The 15,431-nt window shown below is 38.8% G+C and overlaps 1 protein-coding gene across 3 annotated transcripts; it reads right to left on the reverse strand.

The window, feature by feature from the left end:
• Window positions 1-412: 412 nt before the first annotated feature.
• Window positions 413-15,173, reverse strand: arfip1 (ADP-ribosylation factor interacting protein 1 (arfaptin 1)). 3 transcript variants are annotated; one of them, XM_042427870.1, is made up of 10 exons: window positions 14,846-15,173; window positions 13,188-13,576; window positions 8,853-8,954; window positions 7,488-7,596; window positions 6,786-6,887; window positions 4,731-4,843; window positions 4,209-4,430; window positions 1,683-1,840; window positions 927-1,101; window positions 413-827 (listed from the first exon to the last, which is right to left on the reverse strand). In XM_042427870.1, the coding sequence occupies exons 2-10, from the start codon at window positions 13,572-13,574 to the stop codon at window positions 672-674; spliced, it is 1,524 nt and encodes a 507-aa protein (XP_042283804.1). In that variant the 5' UTR covers window positions 13,575-13,576; window positions 14,846-15,173; the 3' UTR covers window positions 413-671. The 3 variants fall into 3 exon arrangements, with proteins under 3 accessions (XP_042283804.1, XP_042283815.1, XP_042283824.1); XM_042427881.1 differs by lacking the exon at window positions 6,786-6,887 and having other exon boundaries at window positions 14,846-15,161; XM_042427890.1 differs by lacking the exon at window positions 13,188-13,576 and having other exon boundaries at window positions 14,846-15,150.
• Between the last annotated feature and the right edge of the window lie 258 nt (window positions 15,174-15,431).

The raw sequence follows: 15,431 nt of genomic DNA on the forward strand, positions 1-15,431 counted from the left end.
GGCCTGCTGAGTCTCTCCCGTGTATGGCTCAGCAACCCCCTCAAGCCCCGCCTCCCAGCACCGCCCCAGAGCAGACAGCCTCAGGGAAACACTGGCCTCGTTCATCACCACAGGTGTCAAAGTCAAATCATGAGAGAATCATGTTGAATGTTAAAAGCCGTCTCCGGTCTCTTCGTGATCAGACTCTCATAAAGCAAAGTTCATCTCAATTTCAGTCAGCTGATAACAGAAATGCAAATAAGGTGAAAAACTGGCAGTCGTTTTTGATCCCCCGTAGTTGCCCTCACAGAGCCCGACATGTCTGCCGTGCTGGGATACAACATTCATATGCTGGAGTACAAAAGGCCATTTACAGTTTCCAAATGTGTTTACTGCAGCACCTGTTTAACGGACTGGTCAAACAGTACAAAAGTGCATTTCCTATGATTTCAAACAACTGCAGAGATGAAAAGAATGATTAAGTATAACAGCAAGAGTAAAACGGATTGTGGGCGTTTTTTTTTTTCCTTTTCTTGTATTTCCTTAAAAGATTTACAGTTCTGAAAGTTTGAAAAGTAGTTAACAGCGGAGTTGAAGGGAGGAGGGAGGTTCCTGTAGTTTCTGTAGAATTTGACATTTCCTGTCAAAACAAACTGAGCCACTAAATGAGTGAAAAGGAAAGAAAGGATTGATTAGTGCTCTTCCAGCCAAGATGGACTGTTCCCACCTGGCATTTTCAACTTGATGTGGAACTGCTTGAGAGTCTCTTCCAGCTGCTGTTGGTTTCCAGCGTAGTAGGCAGCTATGGCATTGTGGAACAGGATGAGCTGGTTATGCAATACCTTCACCTGTTTGGGAGCAAACAAAAGGAAAAATAGAGAGATGATGAGAACGCTTGAACTGAGAGTCAATACAGTACGTCGGCGCTGGTATGTGGAAGAGCCAACCTTGTTCTCTTCCAGGAACTTCAGCTTGACGGAGACGTCGTTTCGCATCCTCTCGAACTTCTCACGGTGGATCTGGAACTGCTGCTGTGACTGCTCGATCTTGGGCATGGTGACGGCGTCGCGTGGACCCAGATTCAACTCCTCCAAATCCGTACGGTACGCATCATACTCAACCCTACGAGTGTGTTATTAACGAAAAAGCATCAGAAATATGTAATATGTGTGCAAGCACTACGATATGTGACACGTAGCAGAGGAGTGTCATTATACATTCATGCAAAGTGTGATGATAGTGACCCTGAACTCCAAATCCATGTTTAATTGAACCACCAATAGAAGACATTAGTGCTGAAACAATTTGTCGATCATTCGGCCAGAAAAACAATTATTATTAATTAATCAAGTATTCATTTAAGAGGTTTTTATACAGAAATGCCAAACATTTGTTGCTTTCACCTACTCAAATGTGTTGATTTGATGCTTGTTTACTGTTGTCCATTGAATATCTTTGCTGTTCAGACAAAAACAAGCAATTTGGACCAAAACAATTGGGAATTTGTGAGGCATTTAAACTGATTAAAATAAAAAAGTAATTTGCAGGAAGACATTTAGACGATGACAGCAGAGTTTCTTTGGAGGTGTTGATGTGACAAAGATCCAGCCGAATGTTTTCTCTAAATGGTTAAAAAAAAAAAAGTGTGGATTGAAGATTTGAGTTGTCGTGCAAAGAGGACAAACACATATTTTACGCATTACCTGGCGATTTCATACTGTTTTATATTGAGCATGGTGTCTTCGATTGTTTTGTCCACAAGCGTGTTCACACTGGAGATGAAGAAGTTGATGGCACCCAGCAGAGTCTCTCCATTTTTGGACAACAGCTTTTGGGTGTCAGCGTTGTAACCAAACTCCTCCTGAAGAACAGAGTTAAACAAATTTCAGTGATCTCATTAGGTACTGTTGAGGATTCATCAGCTACAGTATAAAGGAGTATTAATAGTTATTAAGACTGTATAAATAAAACAACATGTTCAATACATCTTAAAAAGGGGCACTTTCATTAGCTTTGTGAATTTATCAGACAAACAAATATCCCCAGAATTAGAATCTGTCTTATTTAAGGGTCTTACATCTGTCCCCCCCACACACTGTGACCCCTCTGAAACTTAAGACAGTTTATTTTTCATGCGATAATGTTTGTAGTGGAAGCTCAATAAATGCACCTTGTAAGCATACTGACCCTAGTGTTATTAACGTAAATTCCTCTAACTCTCTGCCCAACTCGGATTGAACACGTTAGATCTCTGAGAAGAGGAGGTGATTTAAATACCCTCCTACTCCAAAGAGTAGGTTTTTATATTTTCACTCTTCAGACTTTTACACTTCGAGGTCAGAATCAAGATTACGAAATTAAACATTTTCTCTAAAAAGTATAAAAAATGTTTGCAGCTTTTTGATGGCTTAATATTTCTAGATCCCGACACACACATTTGAAAATGTTAAAATTTGTAAATATAATGTCAGTTTCCTTAATGTTATTTGATCTAGTTAATATTTTATGGAAGGGTGTTAAGCCCCCCTTTTATACAAGAATTCAAGGTTTCCTTTACTCTAGCTTACTACTTATATATTTTTGAACATATGTGATGATGAATCTGACGTAATGTTTATATATAGATACTGTATATGTTTTGATATTTGTGATATTTTTGACATATTGTTTTTGAAGTATGGCCTTTGTATTCCTGTTCTTTTTGATGTGTTTTATGAATTATTAATTGCTTTGAGATGTTTATCACCCTGGGCGGGTTGGATGGTTGACCACACCTGTCGTTATGGGTGTCATGATTTTCCAAATCCACGATTTGATTTGACTTTCGATTTAAACATTTTATTTTCAGCACTGACGGCTATGCCATTGCTAAACCGAGTCTTGATTTGTAAAGATCAACAGATCATTGATTTTATGCCCTGACAACTGTCATTTACCTTTTAAAATTCCTCTTTTAAAAGATAGGCTACAGGGTGTCAAGTGGGATATAGCCGCCAGTGTACCACACTTGGACCATATGGTCAAATTTAAATAATTCAGTTAAAATGTAATAACAATAGCTTATTTCACCAGTCAATTGGGAACAAACTGTTAAATACAAAAAGAAGAGCCACTAGATGGCAGAAGGGTACTTTACAACAACAGCTTGAATTAATCCTGGTGGCTCTCCGACTCTGAAAGTGGCCATGGTGTCCCGAAAAGTAATGCAGCTGCAGGCTACCGGTAAGCTACGCTGTGGTGTCTTTGAAACGTTATTTTGTTTCCTTCGGACTTGCGCTGAACACGTCCAAGTAGGCGAGGGTGGAGAAAAAAAAAAGAAACCTACTTTTGATTTCGAAGGTCGAAACCAAATGCTCATTTCGATCGATTTTCGATTTAGAATCGAAATTGTGACAGTGTGTGTATAGATGTATGAATATGGGTGTGTTTCTCATTTTTACAAACATTCTTGTTGACCTGATTACATTGTGCGGCTTAGAGTAAGTGTGGAGGTGTTACTTTTTTCATAGAAAACAAATTTTTAACAGAAAGTAAACTGGGGGCTTGGAGTTTAAATGGCGTGGGCATTTACAAGGCAGGGAAGGTCTATAAAAAGACATTATCTAGTTGCATTATGGGAAATGTAGGATCCAGTGTTTTTTTTTTAGCAAGACCCACATTTGGAACAAAAAGAAAACATTATTTATAATTTATTTTTTAAAATCTGTCTCTTGTGTTCCTCGACTTTTTGGAAGTGCAATACTAAATTGGCAGACCATGTAAGACATAATAAAGGATCAAGTACAACAATATATTTACAGCACAGCATTCACTAAAGAACATTCACATCTGAGATATAAAATGCTACATTTATTTTCATGATATAACTGTACAGTATATTTATTTACTCACGCAAAAAAAAGGAACTTATTAACACAGCTGGAGGATTAACAGGAAGTAAAGGAGCTGCCTTGTAAGCTATCAACTTCCTAGTTTACAGAATGTGCACATCATGTAATGTCATGTAATGCTTCCATAAAATTAAATAAACATACACAGCAAACAACAGCAACAATAAACTGTAATCTAAAGGATAAGAGAGTGTGAGGAAACATGAAACTTCCCAGCAGGTGGCCCTCAAACCAATACATACTCTGCATTATTTTATGACTCTCTGCTAGGACACTAAGTAAAGATAAAAACATGACCTAATCTGATTGATTTCAATGTGTCTAAATATATAGACTCACATGGAGCTCTGGTGACTTGAGGCTGAGGTCGGCAAAGGCGTCGCCCAGCTGCCTCTGTGTCTGCATCATCTGGGACAGTTGACTGGCCAGCGTCTGAGCCAGCTTGATCACATTCTGGTACTTCCTCTTGTTGTCACGGAGGACTTCGATTTGGGCCTCCAGCTCTAGGTCCACAGTCCTTGAGCCCCGACCCAGCTTCTCTGACAGGATCTGTCTGGTGCACTGCAGAGAACAGCTAGCTTAATAACAGCGCATACTGATAAGAGTTAAAAGTGCATTTTAAAATACTGAGGCTGACACTTGTGTAAGAGGACAAAGAGGAGAGAAATTATGAAAAAGACAGAGAGAAAGAGAGGAGCCAAAATAAAAAGTCTAAAGAAAGAAAAGATACCAGTTATTGTGGTTGTCAGTTTGGGATATAGTTCTCTTTTCTTCCAAAATCCTAATTAACGAGTTGGACTAAGGCTCAGAGAAGTAGCAGAGTAGAGGGAGACATAATAAATCAAGGACAGAGAGGATTACTTTATATGTGTTGATGCTCCACTTTCTCACTAGGTCCAGTTTTTCCATGGCTGGGTTCTTTAAGTCATCTGAAAGGACCACTGCTCCACTCTTTGGTTGTGCGTTCATAGCGCCTGGACAATTAAAAGTCATTCACTTAGTGAGTGATTGAGTTATTGGATTTGCAGTCTATAGAGCTATGGTGAAAATTAGGGAGGTACAATTCAAGTGTAATAATTATCAAACAGTGTAATGACATTGTCAACATTGAAGCTTCTCTACAGACCAAATACTAAATTGAAGGCATTAGGGGAAGCTGATGACATCTATGATTATTCAAATCAAAATGAACATTAAAATACAATTAGTCATGATGTATCACTTTTAAAATGCTAACAGTCACAGTAAAAGCGATGTGAAGTGCTTCATTGTGTTTTGGGCATAGAGGGGAAATGCTGAAACATATGGAGCCCCAAAAGTGACAAAATGTAGTTTAAGTGGACCAGACAAGTGACGAAAATAGCTGAATACACCAAGAAATTAATACTGTTAGTTAAATACTTAAAATAGAGTGTAAAAAAGAAATATAAAGCTTTAAAATTTTAGCCAACAAGCTAATGCTAACAAAGCTAGCTAGCTAAAGCTACTTGAAAGTTCACAGGCAACATGCTTCCATCTTTATAACTCTTGTCTCCATTAAGGACCACAGTAGAAATAGGTCTTGGACTTTATTGTGTCATCCTCAATATTATGAAGATGTGATTTAATGTAATTTTCTTAAAATGTCAAACAAACTAAACAAAAACTTCTAAGTAGCATTAGCTAGCTAACTTTCTTAGTGTTTGCTTGCCAGCTAAAATGCTTAATATCACAAGTTTATACCCAGATGCTACAGTATCTGTCTGAGATTAGGGGTGCAAAGGATCACAAATCTCATGGTTCGATCGTATCACGGATTTGAGTCACTGATCTGATCATTTTCCGCATCAGCAAAAAAATAAAAAAAACCAAAAACATATATGTGTATATGTATATGTGTATATATATATATATATATATATATATATATATATATATATATATATATATATATATATATATATATGTGTGTGTGTGTGTATGTGTATATACACATACACATACACATACACACACACACACACATATATACATATATATACATATACATATATATATATTCACCAGGGAAAAGTGCACTGCTAATGTCAGTTAGCAGCTACATATTTTTAAATATTTTTAATTAGCTGCTCACAGTAAACAGCATGTAAACATACTTGCAGATGTCACTACGGACTCGTTAGATTCTGGTTTGGTGGTCGCTCTTCAAAATCTCTGTTAGTGACACGCTGTCTGTCCATGACTTGTACTTACAGCAGTTTGTTTACGTTGTCTTAAATGAGATATTCAATTTTGCTGGGGGATCTTTTTTTACTTTTTTCACCAACTGATTGGAGGTTAAAAGAAAAGTATATTTCTTTTTACACTATATACTACTATATTATCTAACTGACAATATTATTTATTGATGTATTAATTTATTTACTTTTGACTTGTCTGATAATCTTTTACTACATTTTGTTAGTTTCGGGACTCCATAAAGAGAGACTATGGGTGCCAACTTTTGCAAGGACAAAGGTTGCAAGCAGGAAAAAACCCACTGAGATTAAATGTGAAAGCAGTTTTCTTTCCAAGCCAAGCAAATGCTTTCGGCATCAAGAGGTTGCATGAGATCTAGAAATCTTCAGATCTAGATCTTAGGAAAATTACCCTACGGAGGAAAGGCTCATCATTAACCATTGCAAAGCAGATCACTACTTCATTAAGCCCAGACTTGTGCAGAGGTAAAGGGTGGAGAACCAATAAACAGTTCTGCAAGTTGAGAGAGGAGAAGAAGAAAGGTTTGATTCTGAATGGAGCACAGCCTGTGGGAACGAGGAGAGGGTAAGAAAGTAATTAAGACGAAGAAAAGGTACAGTAGATTGTGGTTAATTTTGTGTAGACTGTAAATGATGACGATTCAGTATCATCTTGTTCATACTCCATCACAGCTGGTACCTTTCTCGGCCTGACTATCGCTGGAAGAGCGCGCCAGGCGGCTAGCAACAGCTGAGCTGGGAGCTACAGGTGTCACGGGAGATGTGGGCAGGCTTGCTGACCCTGGGAGATATTCAGAGTTATGATTCATTAGTATGTCACCGCCCCACCTACAGGAGTGCAAGGGGGAATTTCTCATTTATGCTGATTTCCTGTGTGTATTTTTAATTAGGGTGGCTCTCCCCATGTTGAAGGATGAATGTGTTACTGAACAAAAGCCTACCTCATCCAGAGTAAATAACATGAAAAATAGCCATGGCAACATCAGCTCGTCCCTCCATGGGGAGATTTTTATTTGCATTTGTAACATGGGCATGATGATGAAAAGGAAAGGAGGGTTACCGCGTGGAGATCAGAAGAAACTAATTAAATTCAATTGGATGTCCACCTTTACAAATTCAAATGTCTGCTTTTCATATTTCACAGAGATTACAACCCAGAAGTGGACCTCTGAGAATACATGGAGAGAAAAACGATTTGTAAACACAACAGGATGCAAAAAAAAAAAAATTAAATAATGCAACGAGCTGGACAAAGTTTGTTTTTAAAGTTCTGATAAATCCTAATAAGCTGCTGCATCACCGAACTCTGTGATCAGTTAGGAATAAGTAGAAACATTAAAAAAAGAGAACAACAGCAGAAAATGGGAGAGGAGTGTTTTACCTTTGTATGGTCCTGATTCAATAATGCCCTCTGTTGTTGAGGCAAAGTTGCTGGAGGTTACACAAGACTCTGAGAGGTTTAGGGCCCCAGGTCCACCAGAGTAAGGGTCCTATGGAAAAAAAAAAATCAAACAGAAATTATATTAACAGGTTTAGTGGTACCTAACAGACAGGCAGAATGACAGGTAAACCCATAAAGCCACAGATATACTACTGAGCGGACGTTTACACGGACAGCTGCAGACGCCATGGACGCACAGAAACCCACAAATCTATATCTAACCAGCTCGCCTGGTGAAAGTGATCCACCTACATAAAAACTAAAAAATATAGAAATATGAATTCAGACCAAGTTTTAACTTTTGTTAAGTTTTAAGCTAAGCTAAACTACCCCAGTGACAATCAGTGACTGCTTAGGTCAATCCGTCCTGAAGTTGCTTGACAATAAAAAAATAAAATTTAAGCTACATGAAATGCAAACTTAAGTTTTATATAAAACATGCTATTTCTCTCCACACACCTGCTTTCTGCTGTTATTAAGGAGCACTTGTGTGTTAATTTCCCTTCAACATCTTAAACTGAAGGTTGAGATGGGCAGAAAAATGATAGAGCAGAGAGGAGAGACGCAGATCACCAGGATACCGAGTAGAGAAGATGTGACTAAATTTAAATAACTGAGTCATACGAATGGAGTGGGCTGTGCTGGTGTATTGTTATGAACTGTTGATTGAGGAGGATGGATGATTTTATAGAGGAAAACATTTCATAAGATTTAAGTCACTGTAACGTTCAAAGTAAGGTTCACCGATTGTGAACAAAATCAGTCCCCGTCCGATCCAATTTTATTAAGATTAAACCTTTTAAAGCTGCATACACGCTTATTGTTGCCACGTTGTCCCTGCTACAGACTGACAGTGTGACTGTGAGCTATGAGGAGTAATCAGCAGGCCATCTGGAAGCTCTGCCAACTCACAGTCAGACGGATGAGAAAGAGAGGGCACCCTGAGGTCTCCATCAGAATGACTTCACTGCAGCAGGATCTCGCCTCGCCTGAGTACGTCATTGCTACGGAAAATTAAACCTATTTTGTGTACATTTCCTCTTTGTACAAACAATTCCTCTCATCCAGGAGAGGAATTTTTTAATGCTGAGTCAATTTGATGAAATATATTATGCTTGATGTATCAGTGAAATACATAAACAGGTGGGTAGTGTTGTTGTTTAGGATGCCATCTTTCAAATGAACGACCTTGACGACCTAGTCAAGGTTTTGATTTAGAAGCCAGTAACTATGCACTGTCTCAGACAATTATACAGTTTTGAGAGGCATTTTTATCTCTCTCTCCCTCTTTAAACAAACCCTTACCCTCTGGAATACTGTCTCCGGGCTCTGATCCAGTTCTCCGTTGCTGGTGACTGGGATCTCAGCGGCTGAGCTTCTCTGGGACTCCTCAGCCATTGTGCTTTCCTATAATGAGGAAGGTGAATGAAGCAGGTTATTGCTTAAAGCTTTCCTTGCCAACTTAATAAAGAGAAAGAGGATTCAGGATTTACTTGGAGGACACAGTAGTTGTGGGCTGCCATCTTGTGGACGCTGCTACATATGTGAATTATCGGCCTGTGCCAGGGTTCAATACTGATAATGATACTGTAGCTGCTCAGTGGAATCAAAGTGATGACATGAACAACTCTGACCTAGACAGTACATTAATGGGAACAATTTGAACGTTTCACATGATCCAATTAACCCAATTTTGATTACTCAGCATGAGAATACCCAAAACATTATGTAATATGCACTGTAGAGCTGCAATGATTAGTTGATTGACAGAAAATTAAATGCCAATTATATTGATAATCAATGATTCATTTTGAGTCGTTTTTTAAAGAAAAAAACAAACAACCTCTCTGGTTCCAGCTTCTTATATGTGAATATGTTGTGGTTTCTTTAGTCCTCTATGACAGTAAACTAAATATCTTTAGATTCTGGACTGTTGGACGGGAAAAAAACAAGATATTTGAAGTTGCATCTTAGGCTTCTGGAAACAGTAATCAACCGTTTCCTCTATTTTCTGACATTTTATAGACCAAACATCTAATCGATTAATCAAGAAAATGATTGAGAGATTAACTGATAATTAAAATGGGTTACAGATTAAGATGTATATATTAAAAAATGTATATGTAACACTGATTTCACCCAATTCATGTCCAATTCAAGCAAATTACTGCAAAAATATGCCTTAATACTGGTCAATCTGCCGTCCTTCTATGATTCCTTTCACTAATTCCTGGACAGGATGAAGAGCTTTGTGAACTTTAAGTCAGTTATGTTGCAGCATTACAGTCATCACCAGGATACGACACTCTTGTGCAACCACTGACACCTATTTCAACACTCTCCTATTTTGCAAAACTGTTTCTATTCAATAACTTAACAAACCAGGATGTAATATATTTGTAAGAGGATGTCACTACCCTCACTCTTTACATACATAAATTACTGGTTATAAATCACTGGTTATATTGTGAAGGCTGTCTTATATTACGTGTGTTGTAAATGTTTAGTGCTAAATGCTCCCACCCATCAAGCTATGCAAAAAATGGGACCAGTTATCTGTAAGATCTGTTGTTCTCTATGGCAGTGACAGACAACATTCGCTGTGTACGTTCCTGTTAGTGTATCCTAGGAAATACAAGACTTTGTTTCATACTGACATTCACTATTTCAGACCACATTTATAACTAGTCATTTTGTGGTCCAACTTGGAAAGTCTTGTGATGCAGGAACATCCATGGAACAAAATTTTTCCTTATCCTTAAACATAATTAACATAATTAATCACATGGAAAGACCTGTTATGATCTTTATGAAAACATACAAATCACTGTTCATCTTAAACGCATGTGCCTGTGGGTTAAAATGACACAGTGACACAGTGCCTTGCTTAGCAGTAAATTTTCTGTTGGCTCATAGCAAACCAAAGGGTGGAGACAACAGTTTGTGGCAACATCAGTTTTGTTTAGGCTACAATGAACTGACTGCCCTTAGTTGCAGGCTTAAGATACATCTGCACTAGTTTTGGTACAATTTTTTGTGGCCTAAACACTGTGGACTTGGGAACTAGGACACTTACCTAACGACTATAAAGCTCTGCATAGTGGCTCTGTGAGGCCTAACAGTGTAAAGCTGATAAATGTGGATTAGCTATACACCTGATCAAGTGCATCAGCACTGAAATAAATTGCAATCAATAAATCTCAATTGACCTCTTAGAGATGATCCTTCAACTGTGGACCTTGATCAGTGTCTAAATAATGCAAATGGCTACCAGATCACCAGGTAACAAGATCTGGGTCAGCTCTAATCGGACTGACTGGTTTCACTGTGTGAGCAAAAAGTGAGTTTAAATCCTGAGGTTTATATGAACAATACTTTATAATATCAAAGCAAGCATGTGCAGTTTTAATTCATTTAGTAAGTTATGTTTTTACTGACCACCAGGTACAACTACTTGCAGTACTGAGTAAACATACAGAATCTGATTTTAGTACAATTTAGTGAATTAAAGAAATACTGTTAGTACACTTAAAACCTCACCAACAAATAAACAAACACAAAACACAACCTGTATGTGGGGACTGCAGCTTGTCCCAACAATGATAAGCAGCACAAAGCCCTTAAGAAGATTTAGTGACCCCAAATATATGGATAGCAAAAATAGATTAAATAATATAAACATAATAATAGCTTCTACAAAACTAGTATTAACTATAGTCTTAAGATACTAAAAGGGTGGGTCATTTATTTCATAACATACTCAAATACTTTGCATATATGTGGACATGTTTTTTGGATTTAATCACACATCTCATACCGTACTGTCTGGGTGTTTATAAAGGAGTATAAAGGGTTAAAACATGTCCCAGCAAGGAAGGCTGGATGTAAAGAAGCTGTTTGGCTCTCTGGGAGTCAAAACATCTTCCTTTAAAGCAAAAACCCGTAACCATAGATTTGATATGCTCAACCAGAATATAACATATTTAAAAAAAGACTAAAGTGAATCACTTTGAGTGTTGTGTCACTCATGTGACACACACATAAATACTTAAAGGCCATATGATGCCCGCCCGCACGCATGCAGGCAGGCAGGCAGGCAGGCAGGCGGGCAGCAGAAATATGCACTGGTAGGCCTGTCTAACCACCTTCTGCAGATAAGAGTGACTCCTGTCTGATAATCCTCTCTGACACAAAGTTCCAACTGGCTGTCTGGCAAGGGCATGTCTCTGATTACATGTATTTAAAAAGAGGGTGTAAATGAGGAGTGATTGTAACAAAATTTGCTGACCAGCAGTGTTTTGTTTCTTTTTTTTCCCCCCATTTAGCTGCAGTTGTACCAGAACTATCCATGAATCCTGATTTAATAGTCTTCTTACTATATTGCAAAATGTACTGGGACTAATTTAACAATGGATCAGAGGTCTAAGAGCCAAAATGATCCCACCCACCATCTGCAAACATTTTACAGGAAGACTTGCTAATAGTGTCACCCTACTGAACTAGAGATAGTAAAATAGTGGCTGGGAATTAATTAGGCATGCCAAGGGACAAGGTATGGCAAGTCATGGTTTGCTGTTTCCAACAGTTCAGTATCCAGGATACAAGCTAACATGATGTGGGAGGGATGGATAACAACAATGAACTAATTGTTCAATTAGCTGCGTCAGCCGAGGAGGAAAGAGTCACGGTCTTGCCTCTCAAACTACAACGTGACACAATCGTGCTGCACAATGTCGCGTTCAAGCTGCAAAAGGATGGAAAATGTTCCTCATAGTCAAAATTCTGGGTGACGACTGTGACGCGTTCGGGGGGGGACTTAATGAGGAAGGATTTTTGCTTTCAAATTCATGGAATCTGACATGTAACACTGGCAGTCGGCCCAAAGCAGAACGTGATTCAACAGCCCGAGGAGTTGCACATTCCACTAGAAAAGTGGGACTGCCTGAGAATGTGCAGTCAGGAGTCCAAATCCGTCTCACTTACCCAGCCATGTGACTGACAGCGTGTAGAATTCAAGAGCTCTGCTTTACCCAACTTACGTACAGGGAAACATTGTGAGGAAACTCTGTAATTTACACATCATGCACACGTTCACTCACAGAGTCAGCGTTGAACCGAAGAAGGTAAAAATAGGCGTAGAGAAGTGTACTTACTGACAGGATGGAGCATGAATACTAAAATATATCATAATATACACATATATTACATAATAATAAAACACCAAAGTTGAATCCATCTCAACAATCACCTTGAGATCAGTCAGTATTCATACAAAGCAGAGACACTACACAGACAGAGACATCACACCTATAATTAGCAAGAAAGCCACAAAGTGCACCAAAAGCAACACTTACACCAGCTATATTTCTAAAACCTCCAGCAAAGCAGAATGAAATCTGAAACACAACATACTATCGTAAAAGGGAGGAACAAACCCAATCAATTGAAAGCTATAACTCATGTTCATGTTGTTGATTACCGATAAATTTGATCTAAAATTGAAAATGTAATGATAGGAAAGAGACAACCACCACCACCACCACCACCACAGCAAATCAAGATCAAAACAGCAACATGAGCAGGAGCACAGTAAGGAAGTACTAGAAGAGGTTGATTGCCCAAAGTGAAGGTAAATATCACCTTTGTTTCAGTGTGAGAATCTCCACTCTCCTCTGGCGTTTCAGCTGTTTCAACATGATGATTTGTCTCGTGTCCCCCATTGTCTACACTGCCAGACACGTGTGCAGCAGCAGCGCCGTCACTGCACGTCACCACACTCTCACTCTGAATGCCCTCATCTTCTTTCTGAACATCCTTGTCACTGTTTTCTGAATGTTCTTCAGCACTGTTAATATCAATGTCGTACAGCACCTCATCTCTATCATCCTTTCCCCTACTTGTGTCTACACTCTCCTGTTTCACACCCTCACTCAAACTCTCCTCTGCTTCGTCAGCCTCCTTATAATCCATCTGAGGGTCCTCGGCTGAGGTCTTCCCCGATTCAGCCTCAAGACTAACTTCAGACATACCTGAAAACAGACATATAGAAGGGTATGAATAGGTCCTACCGAGCTGGCTGACTGCTCATATTGCACTAGTGCAGTGCATGACTAACCAAGCCTCACTTCGTCACAGAATCATACATCAGTTTTTCTCAAAAATAAACTCCTGACGATATTTGTAAATCCCACAAGGTTGTTTCGAACACTTTCTGTGGTTTTGAAGGCATTTTCCAGAATCCCCAGACTCTTCTAACCATTTGGATAAAGAATATTTGCGCTGCAGGACAAAATTATTTTATAACCTTTTTTACGACAGCAGAAACATCTCACATCATGTGCTCATTTTTTACACCACAAGAAAAACATAAAAGCGTTGTTGTGTATGAACATCTAAATCAATAAACTTTTTTATAGTCAGACTTTATTGTCCCCAAGTTGGACTTTTGTTTCCTCTCTGTGTGCATTATCCAGACCAAATTCAAGCTTGAGCTGCATACTGTTCTATTACCTAAACGTGATGATTTCAAGCCTTTATCAATAACACAGAAAAAAGAAAGTAAATATCAGCAGTCGCATAAAACACTAGAGCAATCCTTGCCTTGTATACAGATGACCAGATGTGTGCTAACTGCTGGAGAGACAATATTAAGTTGTGCATTTCCAGGTTTTCAGCTCTGCAGGAAGTTACACCCTATTTATATCATGGTATCCAAATCAGGTTTGATACTTTGTGACACACCAGGGGAAATAACATTATAAAACCAGTAATAAGATTATTCCTTCCTTCTGCATTTGATCTCTAAACATTACAGCTGTTGTTACAAAGTTAAATAGGCTCTTTCTCTGCATATAACATCACAAACCGGAACTGGCTGTAACTTTTGGCCGAGTGAGATTAACTACCTGTTGCAACAATCTGTATAGCATACAGTCACGTGACTAGGTACGGTGTCCAAAAGTGATTAAAAAAACTTTTTAGTGCTAAAAACGACACATTTACATTATATAGTGTACTTGTTAAATTGCATGAATAAGGCTATGCAGACATGCTGTAAATGCAATGTTAAGACCTTCCTGTAGCTTTAGTTAGCATGCAGCTGTCTACTAAGCTGAATAAACTTGAATGTATCAGACTCGTTGACGTGTTGTTAGCTACACCTAGCTAACCTGACAGATAGCGCACAATAAACTTCAGTGAAAGCACGTCAAAATAGTTCACGTTACCATAACTAATTTGCTAGATATGCACCTCAACGCCCTAAGGGAATGGCGATAATGAAAACTAGTTAACATTACCTGTCTGCGGCCGTGGCTAACTATTTAGCTGTTAACGGTTAGCCGTTGTAAGTTAGTAACGTTACTTAAATGAAATCCTTGGTGTCGTGCCGCGCCGGGCGTTTTCTTGAAAGGCAGTGTTGCCTGCTGTTGATGCAAACGCTGCACAGATATATAGTAACTATCAAATTATCATCGGCGTCCCTTGACTCTCAGCAAGCACACCCGACTTGCTGTTTGAACCCCGGAAAGACTGATCGGCTGTGCGGGCCCTCGGCTGTCATCTGGAGCAGAACACATCATCTGTTGAATGCGCTCTCCCCCTGCTGTTAAAATCTGCCGCCTGCAGTTTGTATCCAGTGTCTAAAATTAGTTAATTTCATTTTTAAACCAATTTAAAACATATAAACCAATTTTTATGTAAAACGCGACAGTGTACAGGTTAATGTGCTGGTCTAGCCTTACATCGTTAATGTTTATCGCAACTACTTTCTCCCCAGTTTGCTCACGACTTGATATTACACGACAACAACTCCATTTCCCATCAGCCCCGGGATGCGGGACGCGTAGTTACGTTGCAACGCAATCTGAAGCCAGGCTGAGGCAG

This window comes from Thunnus maccoyii, chromosome 2, assembly GCF_910596095.1.
Source record: "Thunnus maccoyii chromosome 2, fThuMac1.1, whole genome shotgun sequence".
Lineage (NCBI taxonomy): Eukaryota > Metazoa > Chordata > Actinopteri > Scombriformes > Scombridae > Thunnus > Thunnus maccoyii.